The following is a 22492-nucleotide window of genomic DNA, read 5'->3' on the forward strand; positions in this document are numbered from 1 at the left end:
AATAATAATAATAATAATTTTATATATATAATATATATATATATTAAATTATGACGGCCGACGGACGCGAGATTGGCGCCGCAACTTTGGGGCCCGATTAATATGATTCTATTGTACTGAATGTAATTATGTATGTGTCTAATTGTTGTAAAATATTAATGCTTGTATGAATTCTTTTTCATGTACAACAACAAAACCACACCCTGAGGAGATCTGGAGAGGAAAAAGAGTGCAAAAGAAAAAGAATTGCGAGAAAGAAAAATAAGTAAAGTAAGGCCTATTGTGCAAGCATCCTGTGTAGCTCTGTGCGGAATATCGAACCCATGTGCACATGAGATACCTTCGGTGTTTTGTATATTTATATGTTTATTTTTGGAGGGGATAATTAATTTTGTGTGTATCAGTGTTAAAGATTTGTAGTGGCTTAAAGTGAATTTAGTATGGGTAAGATAGGACAACCTAAAGCATCCGTACCAGAAGAACAAAATTCTGTTAATATGGAAAGTGAGGATCATTTGCAATACGTAAAGGAATCCCAAGCCACCGCCTCGGATAACATAATTTCCGGAGCGGGGTGCGAGGATCTGTGGACGGTGAATGACGCTCCACAGCAGAATGGGAATAGAGTAACAACTCCACTGCCTGGGCAGGGGGGCCAATCGAGTGCTAGATTAAGCGGGACACTAGTATGCTCACCGATTGCAGACCCATTTGCAGAATTTCTGCGCAGGTTAGAAGAAAGAGATAGGGAAAAAGAAAGAATGTTAGAACAGAGGGAAAAACAGAGACGAAAAACTGGCTCAGATGCTGCATGAGCAGGAGAAAAAATCAACGCAAAAGCTCATTGAGCAAGAGCAGCGCAGTGAAGCAAAACTAGATAGGATCCAAAGCGAACTTGCCGAGATGCGGGACGCGTGCAAAGAAGTACCCGATCTTGTGCAAAGCTTAGCCGGCGAAATGCAAAAATTACAGATATCGCAGGCTAGGCTTGAAGATGATGTCCAGACTTTAACCAACCGCGTGGATAATGTGGAGATAGATGCACGGAAAAGTGTTGACGCATATTTGGAAGTGCAAGCTCAAAAAGTAGAAATAGAATTAAATGAATGGCTAGAAGTAAAGGATCGCAAGATATCTGCAAAGATTGAAAGCAACGTAAAAACAGCTGTAGAACAAGCGACTGCGGCCGCGAGTGTAAATATTGACGCTAGCGCTGCCGCACTACCTGCCGAATTAACACAGATCAAATCCCGTGTGACAGCGGAGTTGCCAAATTGGCAACAGGAGGTCGCGCGAAGACTGTCTGCGTTGGAAAGCAATGTAAACAGTGGCGGACAGATCATGAATCCGACTCCGCGCACTGATTACTATAATAACGCTGACGGTAGGCAGGGTACGAGTGCGCAACCGCAACCTAATGCGAATTATGAGCACGAACAACATGCGATACCGTGCAGCGCCCATCACGAAGTAATGAATGTCCCAGAATGTAGCAATCAGATGTGCAAAAAAGAGGACAATGTAATAAAACACAGGACATTCCAACCCTTCAATAGCGAAAAACGAAATGTCCACCCTGTTGTATTTATTAAGAGCTTCAGGAATGTGTTTCCCAGGACATGGGCGGAAAGACAAAGAATACAGTTCGTGGTCTCCTTTATTCAAGGTGACGCGGCACTGCGGGCCACCGACGTGTCCGAAAAATGTCTAACGATGCAACAGTTTGAAGGTGCATTCTTGCAAAAATTCTGGTCCGATAGCGTCCAAGAAAGACTACGAAAGGAGTTGTACAGTCCAGAAAGGTACAATCCTAAGATGGGAACGTTACGCAAATATTTCGAAAAGTATATAAACAAAACCAGGTACTGGGACGAGCCAACGTGCGATCGTGACATAATCAGATTAATAAAAATGAAGTTGCCCAGTGAAATTAAAAGATATTTCATCAATGTGCCGGAATACGATATAGAACAATTCATGGAAATAGTGGGTTCTGTTGACTTATTGATCGAAGATGTGAAAACCGAAAACAAGTGGAACCATGCAGGCTGTAATCAACAAAAAGCCGATTACAATAGCAGCCACAGTAATGGTAGTAACTTAGTACCAAATGGTAACGGGAATAGGGAAGAGCACCGGCAACTGAATCGAGGCACAAACAGTGGCAATGGTTATAACGGCAACGGTTATAATCGTCAAAATCGAAAGAGACATCATGATGGACGCATGAGTAATGGATGTAATGGTAACGGCAATCCGCAATGGCGGAACAACCGAAACCAGTGGCGTGGTTGTAATGAACTGACACCACAGTGGCAACAAAACACAGCGCCACAATGGAACGCCAACCCAGGTCCATCACAGAACATGTCAGGAAGTTACAACCGACCACCGCAAAACCAGAGCCATACACAATATCAAAATACACCATCGGGGAGGCAGGGTGGCCAACCCAACAGTAGCAACAACAACAACCAGAACCACAATGTGAGGTTAGTGGAAGTGGCAGACAACTGTCAACCCACTAATGCTCATCCGTTAAACTAAAGACAGCCACAATACGCTCTCTGTTGTTGGCTGCAGGATGGTGTAGTGAGGGCACATTCACGAATGACAGCCATAAACTTTGTATGTTGAGATACAATGAGGGAATAAAAATAGAAAAGGAATTTGTAGACATACCGCAGAAGCGTAACCGAACCGACAAAAGTGTTGCGCAGGCTATATTGCAAGCATATATGTATGGAGCACCAATACACATAATAGTCGATACCGGTGCGTCAACCAATGTCATGAGCGCAAATTTTTACAAGTACTTGAGTCAAAATAATAGGATACCAGTATTGCCAGTGAAGAATTGTCGTGTAACAGGTGCAATAGGTGCACAATCTCGTATCATAAAGCACCAGGTGCAAGTCGAGTTTACGGTAGGAAATGAAGCAATGAAAAGCTCGTTCCTAGTAGTTAAGGGATTAGGTGTTGCTTGCATCTTGGGGATGGAATTTTTACGCCAGAGGGACGCAAAAATCGACCTCTTGTGCGGGGAAGTAAGCCTTATGAATGAGGGTAGACGGGTAATTTTGCCGTTGTTGAGGACACTGGAAGTGCACGGTAAATATTGCCGGAACTTTCAGTCGAGATTCGAAGGAATACAGGTAATGAATTTATATTCTGACTTAAGTACAAGACAAGCATATTATAAAGAATTTATTACTGAAGATAAAGAGGAAAAAAGGAAACTGATAGCCATGAAAGTTAGGGAGTCAGAACATTTGACTGCAGCACAACAAAACGAATTGACTCAGCTACTTACAGATTATGAGAACGTGTTTTCGGAAAAACCCGGTGTTATCGAGGGCTACACCTATAACATCGAAGTGGTACCTCACGATACTTTCTGTCACGCAAACTACACCATCCCGTGGTCAAAGGAGGAGGCAGTTACGAAGGAAACAAGAAAAATACTTACAAAGACTTAAAGAAGTTTGCTCAGTAGAGCAACGTTTACATTTGTGTGTAGTAGGTTAAGTTTATAGTGTATTTTTTCTGTGTGTAAATGTTCCGATTTTAGTGTAATATTTAAAGACAATGAGGCATACAAGATTAGTGCGATTCAATTTTGTAGATGTTAAGGAATAATAGTATTTTTAAGCAACTGCATTTTGAAGAAAAAAATGAACATAGGTTTAAGAATATGTTAAAAATTTCATGTTGAAAAATGCTTTTAAAAAATATTTTTAAAAAATTCAATAGCATGTAATGATGAAATAATTTTTCATTAGTTTGTCATGAAAATTTTTGAACTGTAGTAGTAATGCAACTTATGAAATTCAATATTATAGTGTATATGTCGTTTCATGTATTTATGTCTATACCGATCTTGAAATATGCTCAATCATAATTTACTTAACAATATCAGTGCAGGGTGTACATCACCCAAGGTACCTCATGTGTTGTGGACAAGGTACAAAGCAAATCAGTATACGCGATTACCGCTAAGCACTGTTAAAATATATTGCCATCTGCTAAGGCAGAGATTTGCAAGAATTTGTAGTGTAAACAAAAGTCACAAATCTAACATTAATCTAGGAACTTGCACGCTAGGCCTAGATTATAAAATGTCTACAATAATGCGAGAGGCAAAGTTTTGTAAAGTCGAGCCTGGCTCTGGAGGGCAAGTACGCAATGAGTGGGCAGACATGACATGGGGACTTACCTCAGATGAGATGAAAATACAATTGTATAGTCAAAAAATCTGAAGGCAAGTACGACTCTAAGTGGAAAATGAAAAGAGATAATTAGTTCGAGAGACTGGTAAAATCCAGCACGAGCCAAAATCCAGTTCAGACTGAATGAAGTACATTAGTGTTTGTGAACTAATCGAAACAGTTACTTTAAGAAGTGTGAAAAACTGTGAAGGTGAAACTGTGATATGGACAGTGAAGTGCTAGTATTGAACGTTCAACAGCGGTAAGGACGCCAAACGCCAATATTACGCACGAAAAACTGTGAATTTGCTCATAAATGTAAACTGTTAACGTGAAGTGAGCCCACAGTCAATATTTTTGGGACAGACTGTAATTTCAGTGAGTACAACAATGCGAGATTGGAATGCGATGCGTTGACTGTTGCAAGACAGCGACCGCAGAAACGGCGAATGTTTGTGCTAAGCTCGTATTCGGACACTAACCAGTGCCTGCGAGTGCGGCGAAAACATAAATAATTTTATCAAGACAAAAACTGACGTGTAATGGAAACAGTGGCGCATCAAAACTTCATTCACGGGAGAAGATCCATGTCATGTATTCTGCAAGACAGTGCTAGCTTGACACTCGGAAACTGGCGAAAACTTAACAACAACTGCCGCACTAATAAATTCTTCTTTCCCACTAGCGTAACCATCTGCAGCGGGAAACAAATATTACGTTGGTTTTGTGTATGTTACATGTACCACGTCGGAGATGAGTAGCAGAGCTGACTCCTGCCAACAAGAGCGGGGAGCGAATACCATCCCACTCCGACACGCCCGGGCCAGACAAAAGCGCATCGCCAACGGTGCAGCCGATCAGCTGATTCTGACGTTCCGCGACGGCGAGACACACGCTGGCGTCGGGCGGGCGTTGACCTCTCCGCAGCCGCCGCGAGCGCCGAGCACCGAACACACCAACCGACGCCGTCGGGAGCCAAACGTCGCTGCGTAGATCATCGACACCGCAACCAAGTGATATAATGACCTCATTTTTTGCAAAGTGCAACAAAAATATTTGTATGCACATCCTGTACTCCAATGACATTCCAGAAACAATTAAGTGAAGGTGACCAAAGCAGTTAGTCTGTCGCTCCGCCGAGGTTTTCCCCAGGTTTCCCTACGGCCGCGCCAAATGGGGAGCGAACAGTTGACACCCCTGGGACTTCAAATATTCCGGACTAACTCGCGGTTGTATACCTTGAACTTCATCTGTATTACACCTTGTGTGCAACACACCTCAGTAATTACTACTTTGTAAATATACGATGAGACATATGTAAACTGTGAAAGAAAAATCTGCGTGTCGACACTGTGGACATGAAAGAGGAAATATTTATGTCAAAAAACACGAACATTTTTTATGACATAAACATTTCTGGGGGCAATATAGCGTCCCCAGTGCCATATTACGAAAAGACAATATTTATAAAGAAGACATTCATAATTTGTAAGAGATTTTTTTTTCATGTAGCCGTAAAATAATAATATCTCTGTCCAAGTTTCAAATGCAAAGAAATAATTTATGACAAAATGATCTAAAGAGGTGACAAGATACACTCTTTTGTTAATTTTTTAGTCGTCTTCATTTACTTCTTCTTTTGTCTTGAATGTGTCTAGAGGGACATCTTTCGAGTGCTGGCAAATGTAAGCATATTTGTATGAGTTAAGCATATAATACACTGATTTAATATTATTGTGCACTTTTAATTTGTAAGAGGTGATCCCGATTTCACGTCCGACTTCCTTGAATTAACCTGCATTCAAGTAATTTACAGCTCAACAATCGCAGCGGCCGATGCACCCAACAACGCCATTACGTGGCGATATTAACTTATGAAAAATTAGCGGAAGCGGAAAACTCGCCCGCTATTAGCATAATATTAATTTTTCTCCGCAGCCGCACGAAGTTGCAGAAATACTTAGCTTTAAGATTCTTATTTTCAGCACCATAGCCGAGAGCCAGAGCCAGGACTCCGACTACAATACAATGGTTAATGGAGGTAAGAAAAATACTCTCGCGCGTGTGTGGGCCGCAATTTTAATTAATAACTAAAGATTTCTTGCTTTAAAGTGAACTGACTAGCCGAGGAAATTAATATGGAAAGTTTATTACATTGTTCAACTTAAATATCATTTTTATTAAGGCCCTCCACGTAAGTCGGCAACAATCAAACAATAATAATAAAAATAATATATATATATTAATTTACGACGGCCTACGGACGCGAGAGCTGTCCAATTGGCGAGCAGTCCTTCTGAGTCGTTATACTAGGCATCTGTCTTCCATGCCTGCTAATCCAGCCCATGAGATTTTTTTCGACGCCTCCTTTGATGTAGGGTATGCAGGCCGCCCTTCCTCCCTACTATCACCGGGAGTCCGCTTCCATCAACTGCTCCATTCTCTTTCCTTCTGCTTTCCTAAAACCTTCTTGACAACTTGGGGTACAGCACCGCCTCGGCTCCGTCCCCGGATCTGCCTGCTCCGTGACCTTTGTCAATTTCCCAAGGATGGTACCCCTTCACTTGTTTATCGTCGGGCATTTGCTGCGCTATGTGCACAAATGAAGGAAGACACATTAATTTACACTGATGGCTCGAAAACATCGTTGGGTGTAGGGAGTGCCTATATTGTTGGCGACACCCCAAATCGATTGCGGCTTGCCGACCAGTGTTCGGTTTATACTGCGGAGCTTTACGCTGTTCTCCAGGCTGTCCACTACATCCGCCGCCATCAGCGGATACAGTATGATATCTGTTCAGATTCTCTCGGCTCTCTCCTCAGTCTCCAAGCTCTTTACCCTGTCCACCCTCTGGTCCGCCGGATTCACGACTGTCTGCGCTTGCTCCACCTGGGGGGGCGTCTCGGTGGCTTCCTCTAAACTCTTAGGACAAGTTGGTATCTCTGGAAATGAGGCGGCCGATATAGCGGCCGAGGCTGCAGTCTCTCTTCATCGGCCAGCTATCCAATCGATTCCCTTCGCCGATCTACGGAGCGTTTTATATCGTCGTGTTGTTCTTTTATGGCACGCACATTGGTCGACACTTCCCCATAATAAATTCCGGGACGTGAAAGCTCTTCCCTGTGCTTGGACCTCTTCCTCCCGAACGCGTTGTCGGGAGGAGGTAATTTTAACTGGACTCCGGATAGGGCACTGTCTTTTTAGCCATCGACATCTTTTAAGCGGCGATCCTCCCCCACTCTGTCCCCACTGCTCTCAGCTGTGAACGGTAAGACACCTTTTAATTGAGTGCTCCTATTTTACTCCGTTACGCGCCCGTCTACAGCTGTCGCCTGATACATCGTCCATTTCAGCAGATGACACGCGCTCGGCCGATCGCGTTCTCTAGTTTATTAGTGCCAGTGAAATGACGTCAGTCATTTGAAACTTTTTTTTTTTTGGGGACAACCAACCCCTTTCTGTAGTGGATTTTTAAGCCTTCCTTCTGCTTTTAGTTTCTCAAATTTTTTGAGTTTCGTTCCCATTACTGCTGGTTTCCATTTTCGTTTTTTACTGTTTCCTAAGTCACGGACCGGGCGCTAATGACCATAGCAGTTTTGCGCCCTAAAACCAAAACAAAAAAAAAAACGTTCATTGCCCTTTGTCGTAAAACTGTTGCAGTTCCTACATATTTATGACGGAATTATTTCGTAGCAAATTTTGTTGCGTAATGAACAACATGTAAATTCAGTATCTAGGTAAAATGCTTTACTTCCTGTTTGCAAACCTGTGTATTTGCCATTCATAGATACAGTATAATTGTATTATTGACCACTGCATTTATCTAGCTGTGTTTTCATGTTTTCTAAATCATTTTATTATTTACTTTTCAAAATTCTCAGTATCATAGCCACTTACACCACTGCTTTCCTCATTTCAATCTCATTTCCATTTGAGTTAGTAAAATTTAAGTGCAAATATTTTATAACACAAAGTTGGTCCATTCTAGAAGTAGTAGGGCAAGGAGAGAGAGAGATAACCTTGAGCCCAACCTAGAGGTCATTCTAAGAAATATCTCGCAGTTGAGCTTCTCATATTTTGCTGATGTCAACATCCGTATTTCCTTATCTCCGGTCATTCGAGGAAGCATCTCACGCTGCTCGTCCCCCGGTCAAGGAGAAGAGGGCCTGTGCACACCTACTGCCACTGTGGAAATTATGCATGAAGCACCCCCCTCCCCCCCCCCCCCCCCACACACACACACGTTGAGCACTCCCTGCATTCGTGGGAGCGAGATTTGACTGCTGTTCACATGCATTACTAACTTCCAAAAACTCGTTTAAGGACTATGCCTGTCCTCACGTTGGTAGCTAAGTTTCATTCGCTGTAGAGTACTGGAACGAGTAAATTGCATACTTCTTAATTCACAAATGAAAACCGACATTTGCTCGAAAATATAAGTAATGAATTAGGAATTCTTATTCACTGAAAATGAGATTTTTATCTCAAATACTATCCCACAAGGTCTGAAAACATAAATAAGAGCAAGTCCATTTTCACATCTTATTTGCTCCTGTTACTTACCAGATGGCTGCATGAAAAATCGATATTTCTCTGTAAATCATTAAAAATCAGCATTTGCTTCGAAAATATAAATAAAAAATTAAAAATTTGTAATTGTTGAAAGTGATCTGTAGCTTAAATGCGACTCCACAAACCCAGAAAACGCGAAATAATTGCAAATCCCTATTCATCCAATCACCAGCAGAGTACTGCACTGTAAAGTCGAGTCCATAGTTAGATCTTTGTACCACGACAATAGATGGCTCCAGTGTCAATTAAAAAACAGCAGCAGCACGAAAAATTCAAAAATTTACATTTCTATTAGAGGTTAAAACGCTGTCTGATGTTGCAGTGTTGCAACACTGCAGTGTAAAAGAAAGTGAGAGTTAATTTCCACATATATACAGTCGTTAAATTAGTGACCAAAGTCTGAAGTATGCACCCTAAGGCAAAGATCAACAGTCCTCATTTTAGAAATTAAACCTGAAAACTCGATGTCGTAAAACTACCCTATCCACGCCTATAGCTGCAAAAAAATATATGTGACGTTGGCATTCAACTAGAGACACTGGATCTAATTATTCACAACACACCCCCAAAGTATGTATTTCAAAGTGTTTAAATAGTCTGAAGCACCAATTTAGGAGGGACATCGATGATGCGTCGTGTTGTTCACTATAAAAATATAAACGAAGCTTTCCAGTGGCAATTATTACTATTACAAATAGCACAGCACGTAAATAACTGCAGCTTGCAGTCAGAAGCCCCTGTAAAAGCTTTATAGACTGTATTTGACCGATATTAACCCTCTCAATACCAAAGGGTTGGGGGGATACGTTACTTTATGCCTTCCTTTTGGAAATATTGAAATCTAGTCAGGTGTTTTATTTCTTAAAATTTTGTAAAAAAATATTTATCGTCTTTAATGAAGTCTTCCCCCAGATTCTATGATTCTTCCACATTTCTCGTTTAAGTTTAATCGGAAAATTTAAGTTTAAGTGAGATGTTCATAGTCTTCCGCTCTTGATAGTAATGCGACTTCCCACGACAGTCGTCTTACTCCACAAATAATAGCATGGTGTGACCTTAGAACGCGGGGAAAGTATGTCTCTGGGTTGACAACAACAATGGTCTCAACAATGATTCATTTCCGTTTGGGTCTTTATTGTTTCCTGTTCAAGTGCACTTAGTTCAGTGTTAGATACAACTGTGATTGAAAATGTAGCGACAGTCACTTAGTGACAGAGTAATACCATAGATCCTGGAAGAATCTACAGATTCTCAAGTTGAATTTGATGAAACTGACGACTAGTTAGTGAACCTGAAGAAGTAGGTGTTGTGCGCGAGGATATGGACAGTGAGAGAGAACCTAAGACTGGGCACCTGAAACTGGTGACGAGGCAGCTTGCGAGTTAGTGACGAGTACATTACAAGCACTGGAAAAATGTATAGCACCAAACCTCCTCACATCAGAAGACTAGTGGCACAAAACATAGTCAGAATGAGAAGGCATAAAGGCGAAGGTAAAGTAGGAACAACACGAGAATCATTCGAAAAGTTTTTATCTCTAGAAATTGTCAACATCATAATAAACCGTACCAATGAAGAGGCACTGAGGCAGAAAATACCCAAGACAGACAGTATGGAATTCATGGCGTATATAGGACTTCTTTTTATTATGGGGAAGGAGAATGACAGTAAGTCATCTGTTACGGATTTATGGTCCTACACTTCAGGAAGGTTTGTTTATACTGTTACCATGAGCCGAATCACTTTCCAGCAGCTTACTAAAATAGTAAGATCTGATAGTAGAGAGTCGAGAAGCGATCGCAGGAAACCTGATAACTTTGCTGCAATACGAGTAATTTTTCATAAAATAAATTAATGACTGCGAAAATATTATTTTGTTGGGATGCACATTGTTATTGATGAAATTTTTTCATTGTTCCACGGAAAGCGTCCCTTCAAGATCTTCATGAAGGGAAAACCTGGTAAATACGGTATACGTATACGCATGCTCACAGACGCTAAAACCAGATATGTTCTCAGCATGGAGCCTTATGCTGGGAAAAGAAATGATGGTGCAAAACAACAAAATTCCGCTACAGCTGTGGTCAAACGCCTGGCGGTTCCTCTACATAAATCAGGGTGACATGTCACCACAGACAGATATTACAATTCAATTGATGTGGCCGAAGATCTATGGAGGAATCACAAGCAAACTATCTTGGGAACATTACAAGCTAATAAGAAGCATATGCCTCAAGAACTGAAAGATATCTCATGACGAGAATTACATTCTAGTGAATTTGCTTTCAGTGATACTAGTACTGGAAATATTCCCCTTGAAAAATCTTAAAGAAATTTACTGTTTCTATCATCTCAACGTTATGACGCCGCAGTTGGTTCACCTACTGACACTAAGAAGAAAACAGTTACAAATTTACATTACGGATTCCTCCAAATTGCTTAACATCTAAGGATTATTATGGAGGAGTACGAGACCAGCTGACGAATCCTTTAGTTAATGGTTATTAATAGTGAAGCCTCAGTATTACGTGATAGATAGATCAGCACCATCATGCCTTTCACTGTAGCATGGACAGAAAATCCTGTATTTAAAAAATAGGAAAAAGATGTTTAATTAGCAAAACTCAGTCTGACAAGTAATATGAACAGGCAAACTGCTGCGCACTGATTTATTTCAGCTCATCATTTTTGCAGTGCAGTCAGAGCAAAGTCGAGTTACCCGTTGCCAAATAAGGAATAACTGTAGGGCCTAAACGAACATTTTGAGAGAAATTAAGATAAGTTTTGATTTACAGAGTTTCACATAAATTCAGAAGCTGCATTTTTCTGATAGGGGCACATTTACATTACGTAACGGTTAACCATTGTGTAAGACAGATTGTTCATGATAAAGCCACCCTGAGTATTCCTGTGAACCATTATTCACATACATTCTAATTTACAGACGGTCAGGTGTATTGTAGATTAATCGGAATCTCATACATAAGAAAAGTAATTTGCAAGGATCTATTTGCGTTCAGAACTATGGAAGCAATAGACGATTCTATATCAGAGATGGTAACCAGAATTTTAGAACCTTTCTTTCAGATAGTTAGCGAGATATTACTCACACACACATACAGAGCAGTTGGCCAATTACGAAACAAAAGCATTTAAAACACCAACTGTAGAGAGTAGACGGGAGCAGAGAGGGAAAAGGGCCTTGTAATACACCGAAGTGGGATGTAAAATACGCGAATCTATGCTGTTTACAATTAGACACAACGTGATGTGGAATAGAAAGAACGCAACATACCAGGCTTCGTTTACTAAAAGTGTTCAATGATTATCATCCGACGAAGCATATAGCTTTGAACATAAGTTGATAAAATATTGAGAACGATGTGGTTCCTTTTATTCCATGTAAGATATTACGGAGGTGATTACAGAGAAGTACATTTGAATAGCTATGAAGTGACGACCTCTTGTGTGTACTAAAAAGTATGCAACGCTCTGAGCAGTAGGGTTCCCGTTAAGCCACACTTTATTATTAGGACTATCCCGGCAGCCTCTGAAAATTGGTGACTGTGTTTCACTTCACTCTGAAATGAGAGGCCCACTAAAAGGCTGAGACAGCTAATGGACGACACCGAGTTTCCAAGTACCTGATATACCTGAGTGGGAACCTTAAAGGCCTTCCCAGTAGAAACTAACGGACCTTCTGTTGAGCTGGTGCCATCTTGGCGACTCTGCAATGCACAGAACAGGAACCAGAACCCATTCACGAAAAGCTGGCGTGTGAGTATGTAGGGAACTTGATGCAGACAGTGACTGGTTCATCGAGTTGTGTGAGACTGCCGTGGTAACATCTTATCTCGATACTGGTCGACGTGGAGTGAATCTCTGGAGTGGGATCGAAGTGGTTGGCAGCCTGTAACGTCGAATGACAGGGTGGAGCTACCTAATTTCTGCCCTTTATTGTGCTAGAGTGGAAACTGAGCCCACCATTAACATGGTGACACTATGGGAAATTCATCGCCATCAAAAACAGGATTGGGGGGGGGGGGGAAGAAGAGGAAAACTCTTGAGCACGGTCCTTCGAGGGTTGGAACTGGTTGATTTGAGGGCACTCTAAGTGAAGACGTGACAGTGTTTCGGAGTGGGCACTTTGACTTGGCATTCATGCGACATTTCAACCTGTCTCGTATTCAGTTTCCAGACTGATTGAGCCTTGCATTCATCCAAAGATTTACTGTCATTTTGTGACATCCACAGCTTCCGTTCATTGTCGGACGGTTCTTCTCTCAGTCCACAGACCCACAACTGCAAAAATAAAGCTTGGGTGTCACCCTTGCAGGTAAATTACTGCAGATAAAATTCATCACATGTACTCTGGTAGACAGCAAACAATCGATTTGGATGGGACAGCAGCTCTGTGCCAATGTCGAGTGACCGATTCTCCTGCAGAACGATTAATGTGTAAACATGGCACATGACGCGTATTGAACTGTTCTCAGTGTCGCTTGTAAAGCCGCGGCCGGCTACAGAGAAATGCGAAGATAAAAGCCACCGGCCATCTGTCAACAGCCACGCGGCACCACGCAACCTCAACTGCAAACTGACAAGTCATGCGGGCCCACCTTCGCCTTCTTCCACCACTGATTTCAGCATGGCAGATAAAATGGTCAACTCCTTGCTGCAAGTCTAATTGCTGAACAGTGTCTTTTTCATACTAGGCCTGAGAATTCGGATTATTTGTGCAATCCAAGCACGGAATAAACAATTACTGTTACACGACTTTAATATTTGAAAGTCTTATATACTAGATAAATGCGACAACAGTGGATTACTTCATTGCATTTCTTCCCATATTCATTCTTTCAAGAAGGACAGTGAACCAAGGTGCCCATGGAGAGCTTCTGTGAAGGTTGGAGCGCGGGACGGAGTGAAGGGAGGCAGAGCGACTGCGGAAGTAAGAAGACGGGTTCTGTGTGAGTAAGTCAGCCAGTAGGAGTCTTGCTACCGAAGTGAAGGTTTCAGGTTGGAGTCAAAAAATCAGAGCACTGTATCAGACAGACAGCAAGTTTTAGATGGGCGCACAGTCTGCTCCATAGTGGCAGATTCGTCTGTGAAATTGTGTTAGCAATGGTTTATTTAATTAACTTCCTATGTCTATAACGAAGCCTGGATACTTATAATGAGCTTTTTAAGTTTCAGTTCACTCCATTTCCTTTCCTGCAATTTACGTATACTTGTTTGAACTGTCTATTTACCAGGTTAGAAAATTCTGTATGACTGAAAAGTATATTTACGTAACCACAAAATTAAGAAACACCAGTCCTGCTCGGAGACGTTGAAACGTAGCAACATAATGCATTTGAAACTCACCCCACACCGTATGTTGCTCTTCCTGGCAACCAGATCCTTCCTCAGTCCTTCAAGCAGAGCCTTGACAGCATGCTTGCTGGCGTAGTACATGGAGTACAATGGATCGAATGGCATGATGTGGCCAGCTATACTGAAAACAAGAAAAAGAAACAAATTTGTATTGCCTGTACTATGTGGATAAAGATTATATACTGTGTAACTTGGCAAGATTTAACCACCAAACATGAATAATTTTGACAATTCGTATTTCATTTACTTAGTAGGGGATCGCATATTTTAGGGGGGCGGGAGCTATCGAATTATTAATCGTTCCTTGGTTGGTGCTGGGTAGCCTTATACTGACATTTCTGTAGAGATGCAAGCTGAAAGTGTAATTTTCTGACAGAAAGGCGAAAGTGGGACTTCACGGTCCCTGTGATCGACATGGAACAAGGGCTGCTGGGAAGCCAGTTTCATGGATCTGAATGGAGAATGCTGGTACTTTTACAGCCAAGACAATCGCCTCGTCGTGAGGCCGGTGGAAAAGGGCTTCTCGTGATTGACCTGTGGTCGCTAAGGAGGCTTAGGCAAGATGATGCTGAAAGCATGAGATTGTAGACATAGAATCTTGCAGGTACCGTTAGCAGCCGTTTTTAGCATAAGGAATGTAAGTGGGATGCCTGCCGCAAATGCGTGTTAACGGCCGAAAGACGTTCTTATGCGAAGTGCCAAGCCGCATTCCTGCCAAAAGACACAGAAAAGTATTTGGTTAGTTCAATTGCCGATGAAGGAAGGGTCATAATTTGTTCTACAAGTTTCTGTTGACCTGAATATGAGCTGAAAGAGGTTGACTGATAGCTTCATGACGTGTAGAGTGGAAGTTACTCCATTGTTAACGGGGGCTGTGATTGGCTGTAAGGAAAATTCACACTAATGACGCGAGGTTTGCTCTCAACTGGACGCTTCACGGCGGGGAGCCGCTCTTGGTGGTGTCGGTAGGATATATGTGGCTAGACAGCGATTTTCAGAGCTCTCTGGTGAGTGTCGGTGAGTGATAAGGTTAGGTGGATAGAGTTTTGAGACATTGCTGGCGAGGTGTCGGAGAACTGTCTCAGCATTAGATTCGAATGTGCTGATGTTGCCACTAGGAACGGCATTATTCGTCTCTATGTGAGCATAGATACGAACCTGTGCTTCTTCGTGGAGACAAAGGCATTACAAAGTGCCTCTTTAAGAGCGCACACTTAAGGAAAGTCTCTACTCCTGTCTAATAAGTAAGTAGAATTCTTAATTCGTGTCCGGCATTACACGGAAGTGGACTCGACTCCAGGAGCTTACAGACGCCGTAAGACGTCTTCTGTGTAGTCAGAATTTTCAGCTACGCAAAGCACTTCGTCACTACGACCACTGGCAGCAGTTTACAGATAATCGCTGCAGAATTGTTCTTCACAGAATTGAATTCGGCGATATACGCACCACGGCTCGGCAGATAGGCACTCTTTCAGAATACGTGCGTTCCATTTCTTTGATCTCAGTGCCTTTCACTGCCAATGCCAGTAAGGGTAGAGGCTTTCTTAACTTAGATGTTAAACAGTGTCAACCACTTAAGTGTTTCTGTCGAATAAAATCTCAAATTAAGATTAATGAGTAGCAGCTAACGTCCTATACCAATGAATGATCATTTTGCATTGTTTCTTCGAGAGTTGTTTTTATAATAAAAGTATTATCAGTACCCGGCTGATCTACTCTTGCTAGAATTAGACTCCAAACACCGATCTTGATCAAGTTGGAGTGGAGTTTTGTCACAACTTGGGGACTAACCCAGACGTTACTCCCAGTTGGAGACTGTCAGTGGTAAGGCTAGTTTAATTCACTTATTAAGCGTGATCATGCCATTGTCATCACATCATTTACTGCCATACACATAATCACACGCAATTAGAAGGGGTAGTATTGGCACTGAAGTGACAGCACCCTTATGAACACGTCTGTATTTCTCATTGTTTTCTATCCTTAAAATACATAAACTTCAGTGTGATACTGGAGAAGTTGCAGATTCCTCCCTACCAACCATGGGAGCGAAACAGAGGGTTAGGTGTGAGGAGTGTGTTTGATAGATTCGACAGGTGCAGGAACTGATACACCAGAGGTGCTGTACATTGAGTTCCTCTGTGGAGGTTTTGGTTGATGAGTGTTACGAATGTTAGTTTCAACACTTCACCATGTTGTTGGTCGCAACAGTGAGCAAGTCATAGTATTTATCACTACTCGGCAATGGTTTTGGCACACGATGATTAGCACACAGATATATGAAAATGCATGGTGCTCTACAGAGAGTAGGTTATGAAGATCTGTAGGTTACAATAATTGTATGCCTTCGTTTCTATAGTTCAAGTGAACACAAAAAAAGCACAATGCACTTCGTCAGGTCTACGCGAAGAAGTTTTAATGTCCCGTCGACATCGGGGTTACTAGGGACAAACATTTGTCCTTTGTAAAATGATCACGTTAAGAAATCAATGGTGGCCTTGAAAGAATTATTCTGGCTTATGCCTTAAAATGAACAAAGAAACCACAGGAAATTTTCATGGGAATCGCTGGACGGGGGTCTAAAATCCACACCTCCACCTTTTTTATCCACCATACCGTCTCGCGCAATTCTAATTTTCCTGTTTCCTTAGATGCATAAGAACTCTACATGGTAGCAGAATGCTACATTACTTTCACGGACGTTGTCATTTCATTTAAGGGGAAGCGAAAATAGATCCGTTGTAACGACACCTTCATTCGAGAAAACCGTGTATAATGCAAATATTTTTTTCTGACAATCAAACGTATTATCTACTCTGGTGTCCAAAATCCAAGCAACAAACAGAAATCAGGCAAGGTTAATTTTGCAACAAAACAATATAAACAGATGGCAGTAAAGTAGAAAAAATGTAGAAAATACAGAACGTAAACAACTGCACCATTTATAACGTTAGACAAAGATTTTCTTCGTTTTTTTTTTTTTTTCAGCTTAACGCATCTTCACACACATTCCGACAACTGGTTAATATGGCTGTCCCGCTTCCATTCTCTTCACTGCAGAGAGTCTGATAGGCGACTCCTCTGTGCCACACGGCACCGTCTGCGACAGTGTACACCACGACCGCGGTTGTCGGACTACTCGACAAATACTGCCTCGTTTGATGGGTGCTCTGACGTCATCGTTGGCGTTATCGGAATGTCATCGTTCATGCATATCACGATTGTATGGACATCTGTTGACATTTGCTATGATTATATCGTGAATTATACAGACAACGGGGGAATAGTGATTTAATTTTGGACACCAGTGCAGACTGTGGAGATAAGAGTCAACTTTCATGTTCGTTAATAAACACGCAAAAATACAAGAACTTCTAGACATTCTCGAAACATGAGACGTTGATTGGAAATTGAGCAATGAAAACGCCTAAGAACAACAAAACATAATCGTAATGGATATTTTGCAAATTGCGCAGTTGTTAAATTTTGCATCAAGTGCAGATAAAACTAAAGTTCAGACGAGGTCGGCTGTCATAGGACATTACCGACTGTCAATCATTCAGACACACACACACACACACACACACACACATATATATATATATATATATATATATATATATATATATATATATATACTCCTGGAAATGGAAAAAAGAACACATTGACACCGGTGTGTCAGACCCACCATACTTGCTCCGGACACTGCGAGAGGGCTGTACACGCAATGATCACACGCACGGCACAGCGGACACACCAGGAACCGCGGTGTTGGCCGTCGAATGGCGCTAGCTGCGCAGCCTTTGTGCACCGCCGCCGTCAGTGTCAGCCAGTTTGCCGTGGCATACGGAGCTCCATCGCAGTCTTTAACACTGGTAGCATGCCGCGACAGCGTGGACGTGAACCGTATGTGCAGTTGACGGACTTTGAGCGAGGGCGTATAGTGGGCATGCGGGAGGCCGGGTGGACGTACCGCCGAATTGCTCAACACGTGGGGCGTGAGGTCTCCACAGTACATCGATGTTGTCGCCAGTGGTCGGCGGAAGGTGCACGTGCCCGTCGACCTAGGACCGGACCGCAGCGACGCACGGATGCACGCCAAGACCGTAGGATCCTACGCAGTGCCGTAGGGGACCGCACCGCCACTTCCCAGCAAATTAGGGACACTGTTGCTCCTGGGGTATCGGCGAGGACCATTCGCAACCGTCTCCATGAAGCTGGGCTACGGTCCCGCACACCGTTAGGCCGTCTTCCGCTCACGCCCCAACATCGTGCAGCCCGCCTCCAGTGGTGTCGCGACAGGCGTGAATGGAGAGACGAATGGAGACGTGTCGTCTTCAGCGATGAGAGTCGCTTCTGCCTTGGTGCCAATGATGGTCGTATGCGTGTTTGGCGCCGTGCAGGTGAGCGCCACAATCAGGACTGCATACGACCGAGGCACACAGGGCCAACACCCGGAATCATGGTGTGGGGAGCGATCTCCTACACTGGCCGTACACCACTGGTGATCGTCGAGGGGACACTGAATAGTGCACGGTACATCCAAACCGTCATCGAACCCATCGTTCTACCATTCTTAGACCGGCAAGGGAACTTGCTGTTCCAACAGGACAATGCACGTCCGCATGTATCCCGTGCCACCCAACGTGCTCTAGAAGGTGTAAGTCAACTACCCTGGCCAGCAAGATCTCCGGATCTGTCCCCCATTGAGCATGTGTGGGACTGGATGAAGCGTCGTCTCACGCGGTCTGCACGTCCAGCACGAACGCTGGTCCAACTGAGGCGCCAGGTGGAAATGGCATGGCAAGCCGTTCCACAGGACTACATCCAGCATCTCTACGATCGTCTCCATGGGAGAATAGCAGCCTGCATTGCTGCGAAAGGTGGATATACACTGTACTAGTGCCGACATTGTGCATGCTCTGTTGCCTGTGTCTATGTGCCTGTGGTTCTGTCAGTGTGATCATGTGATGTATCTGACCCCAGGAATGTGTCAATAAAGTTTCCCCTTCCTGGGACAATGAATTCACGGTGTTCTTATTTCAATTTCCAGGAGTATATATATATAGGGCCGCCGCTCGAGCCACCATCACCATCGTCACATCAGCACTACCACCAACAGTAACAGCACCAGATTAACAATAATGATTAACAGTGGTGTCAACAGTTAAGTGAAAACGAACTCTATAAACTCTAAAAGTAAAACACCAACTGCAAATCTTCTTAACATAGGTAAACACTACACAGTTTGTAAAAAGGTGAGGTAATGTTTGTTCTTTTGGCAGCTATAAATACGTACCAATACTTCGAGAACCAGGTATTCGGAAAACGGAAACCGTTTTATTATTCTTAAACGAAAATACACAGTGATTTGATCACCTGTAATTCTAATGTCCGAATTGTAAACAAAGTAGCTAGTCTTGTAATAATGAAAGCTAAACGCTGTGTATAGCTAAGCCTAACAGGAAAAGTATCAGCCACCTGTACATAACCCTGTATGAGTTCGAAAGCATAGGGGAACTTGATTATCGGCTTGATGTCTGCCGAATCACTAAAGGGGCACATATCGAACATTTGTGAATGCCTAAAAATTTTTTTTGAGTGTTTGTATGTGTGTGCAAAGCATTGTGAAAATATCTCAAATAATAAAGTTATTGTAGAGCTGTGAAATCGCTTCAATCATTTGTAATAACCCTGTATTTTAAGCTGTGTGGCAATACGAGGTGGTATACTAAATGCAGTAAGAAATCAAGGAAAAAAGTTTGCTCGGTAAACAACTCACCTTAATTCTCGACGTTGTCTCCTATGAGGGACACATACTTGGTCCAGTTTTTTCGTCCCATCAATAGAAAGAGGTTTTGTCAGACTCTGCGAAAATACTTGTTGACTGCGGCTGTCACTTTTTCATTTGTTGAAAATTCCTTAAAAGCAAGCAAAAATTTCAATTTAGGGAAGAGGAAAAAGTAACTTGGAGCTGAGATTGGTGAACAACGCGAATGAGGAAGCAGTTCAAAGCCCAGTTCACACCATTATCGCTAATGCGTGGTATGGAACATTATGCTGGTGAAAGAGCACTTCTTTGTGTGCTAGTCTATGCTTTTCTTAAGCCAACTCAAGTCTCAAACGATCCAGGAATGAAGCATAATAGGGTTCAGGTTCGGTTGTACGTTTTCCAAAGTAATGTTTGAGGATTATTCCTTGAGAATCACAATAGACAGTTGGGCACTGGAGAATTCTGAACCGATCTCACTTTACATTGCAACATGTATTTGCTGCATGATGAAGAGGAGTACTGTAATCCAAGAACTGTCAGGAAGCTTATTACTTCCTCCCTAAGGTATCTCATGAAATGTTCTTCATGTCAGAGCTATCGCAGGTGTCAGTGCAGAATTCAAGCTTAGGGTGGTTTTCAGGTACCAGAGACAATGAATCTCACGCGGTACCTGATGTCGACGTTTTTTGGAAGCTAAATGCTGAATGGCTCTATGTTTAGGAATACCTCTATATAGTGTCACAAGACGAAAATACATCGCTATAGACGCTTTGAGGTCTACCTGCATATGTGGATGACGAAGCCGTCGTCGACTCCTCTGTCCAGCATGCTCTGGACGGCCTCCCTCGTGCAGACGGACAGCCCCAGGACGTTGACGTCCAGTGTGTGCCGCCACTCGGCTGTCTGACCAGCTGGGAACACAGCATGCCGCCATCATCAGTCAGCAATAAAGCGAAGGACGAGGACTGCAGTGAAATCGTGTGTACTGACACATCATTCGAATTGCTTACGCTATTAAAGTTACTGACCCTGTATACAATGAAGCTACTCAGAACAGTGTAGTGACAGAGCATCGTCGTTTCAGCTTATTCTGTAATCCTCGTCGCAAGAAGTCGAGTGCACAATGTTGTATCTACGTCTTCACAGCCACTTTATGTCACCAGTATTATCAATTGGAGACTGTGAAGACTGTGTTCCACAGGGTCCAACCTGTAAAAGTCGGAGGGTGTCACTTCTGAGCTCTGCAATGGGTAAGGGATGTTGGTCCAGTCTAAGAAGGTGCCAGATTAGCTGCCAAAGATTCGTACGGTTTGGCATTACTATTGTGAATTTGGATCGCTTACTTATTCTTGTGTAATGTCTTCTGGGTAATGACGCCTTTATGCATGCGAAAGGTGAACGTGTCTCTCGCTATTTATGAACAGCGGGATTACATAAAGTCAAGAACCGCGTCCTTATTATTCCAAAAATAGAAATAATGAATTTTTTTGCTGCTGGCTGCCTCTTACATTTGTTTAGTATTCGGAAGGAGATACGTCGCTTGTACCTGGACCTTTATCATTCTGGATTATATACAGTGTGGTCGGAAACAATCTGAAAAGCTTTTGAGGGTGTTGGAGAGTAGGCTGAGTTGAGAAATAGTTTTTAAGAAAAGAACTCGAAACGTTGCTCCGTTTCCGAAATAGCAAGCACTGAATGTCCTTGAGCGCGCAAATTCAAGCGGCCCGCCAGAAGAAATTAGTATCAGTTGTTATAACATGGATGCCAACTTTCGAGACTACTCAGCCTTCGGCTCTGGTTCGATCCTTACTACCGTCCCATGATTATTTATTCTGTCGCTCTCTTGCTCGGTATTCGGAAAACAAACGAACATGTTTGGGGACACTGTCTGTGGCGGGCCTCTTGAATTTGCGCGCTCAAGTTGCAACGGCCTGACTTCCATTGTCTTTTATTCGGACACGGCGCAAAGTACTGAATTATTTCTCAGCGCAACCTACCCTGCAACAGCATTAAGTGCTATTCAGACTGTTTCTGGCAACTCTGTACATTCACGTTTCTTCACCGGCCAATAGATGGGATGCAACGATATCTTTGTTGGCTTCCAATACTTGCAAACTTCTCTTTTTCAGTCGCAATCCAATATATTCACACATTCTGGTAGTACAAATTTTCTTCCATTCTGCGTAATGCTTTTGGAACGCAAACCATGCTCTTTGAAAGCTCTCAGTTTTTTAAACAATTGTCTGCGTAAATAGACTGGTCGCCTCGCTGAGGATTTGTGTCCATGATTTTAGTTTAAAGTGTCCCACTTTTGATACCTTGAAACAATACGTAACACTGTAATTCCTTTACTAACGAAAAAATTTATTTCATTATATTTCATGAATCTGATATTTTATTTTTCAATTTCAGTATTGCTTAAATGTTTTGAAGGAATCATCATAAATCATTTGTAACTGATGTTTTATCAGAAAGGTGCCTCAAAACGAACATGCAATAAATTTATGAATTTAAACTACAAAGAACACAGGTAAAACAAAACAAGTCGCCTGTAGTGAGAAG

At 42.5% G+C, this 22492-nt stretch overlaps 1 protein-coding gene across 1 annotated transcript in view; it reads right to left on the reverse strand.

Moving 5' to 3' along the window:
• LOC126235593 (dehydrogenase/reductase SDR family member 11-like) overlaps positions 1–22492 on the reverse strand; it is a 102817-nt gene that overhangs the window by 47301 nt on the left and 33024 nt on the right. Inside the window, exons 4-5 of the mRNA XM_049944307.1 lie at positions 20712–20841; positions 14149–14278 (exon numbers count right to left, since the gene is read on the reverse strand). Coding sequence (XP_049800264.1) covers positions 14149–14278; positions 20712–20841 — 260 coding nt within the window. The remainder of the gene's footprint in view (positions 1–14148; positions 14279–20711; positions 20842–22492) is intronic.

The sequence above is a fragment of the Schistocerca nitens genome, chromosome 2, assembly GCF_023898315.1.
Source record: "Schistocerca nitens isolate TAMUIC-IGC-003100 chromosome 2, iqSchNite1.1, whole genome shotgun sequence".
Classification (NCBI taxonomy): domain Eukaryota; kingdom Metazoa; phylum Arthropoda; class Insecta; order Orthoptera; family Acrididae; genus Schistocerca; species Schistocerca nitens.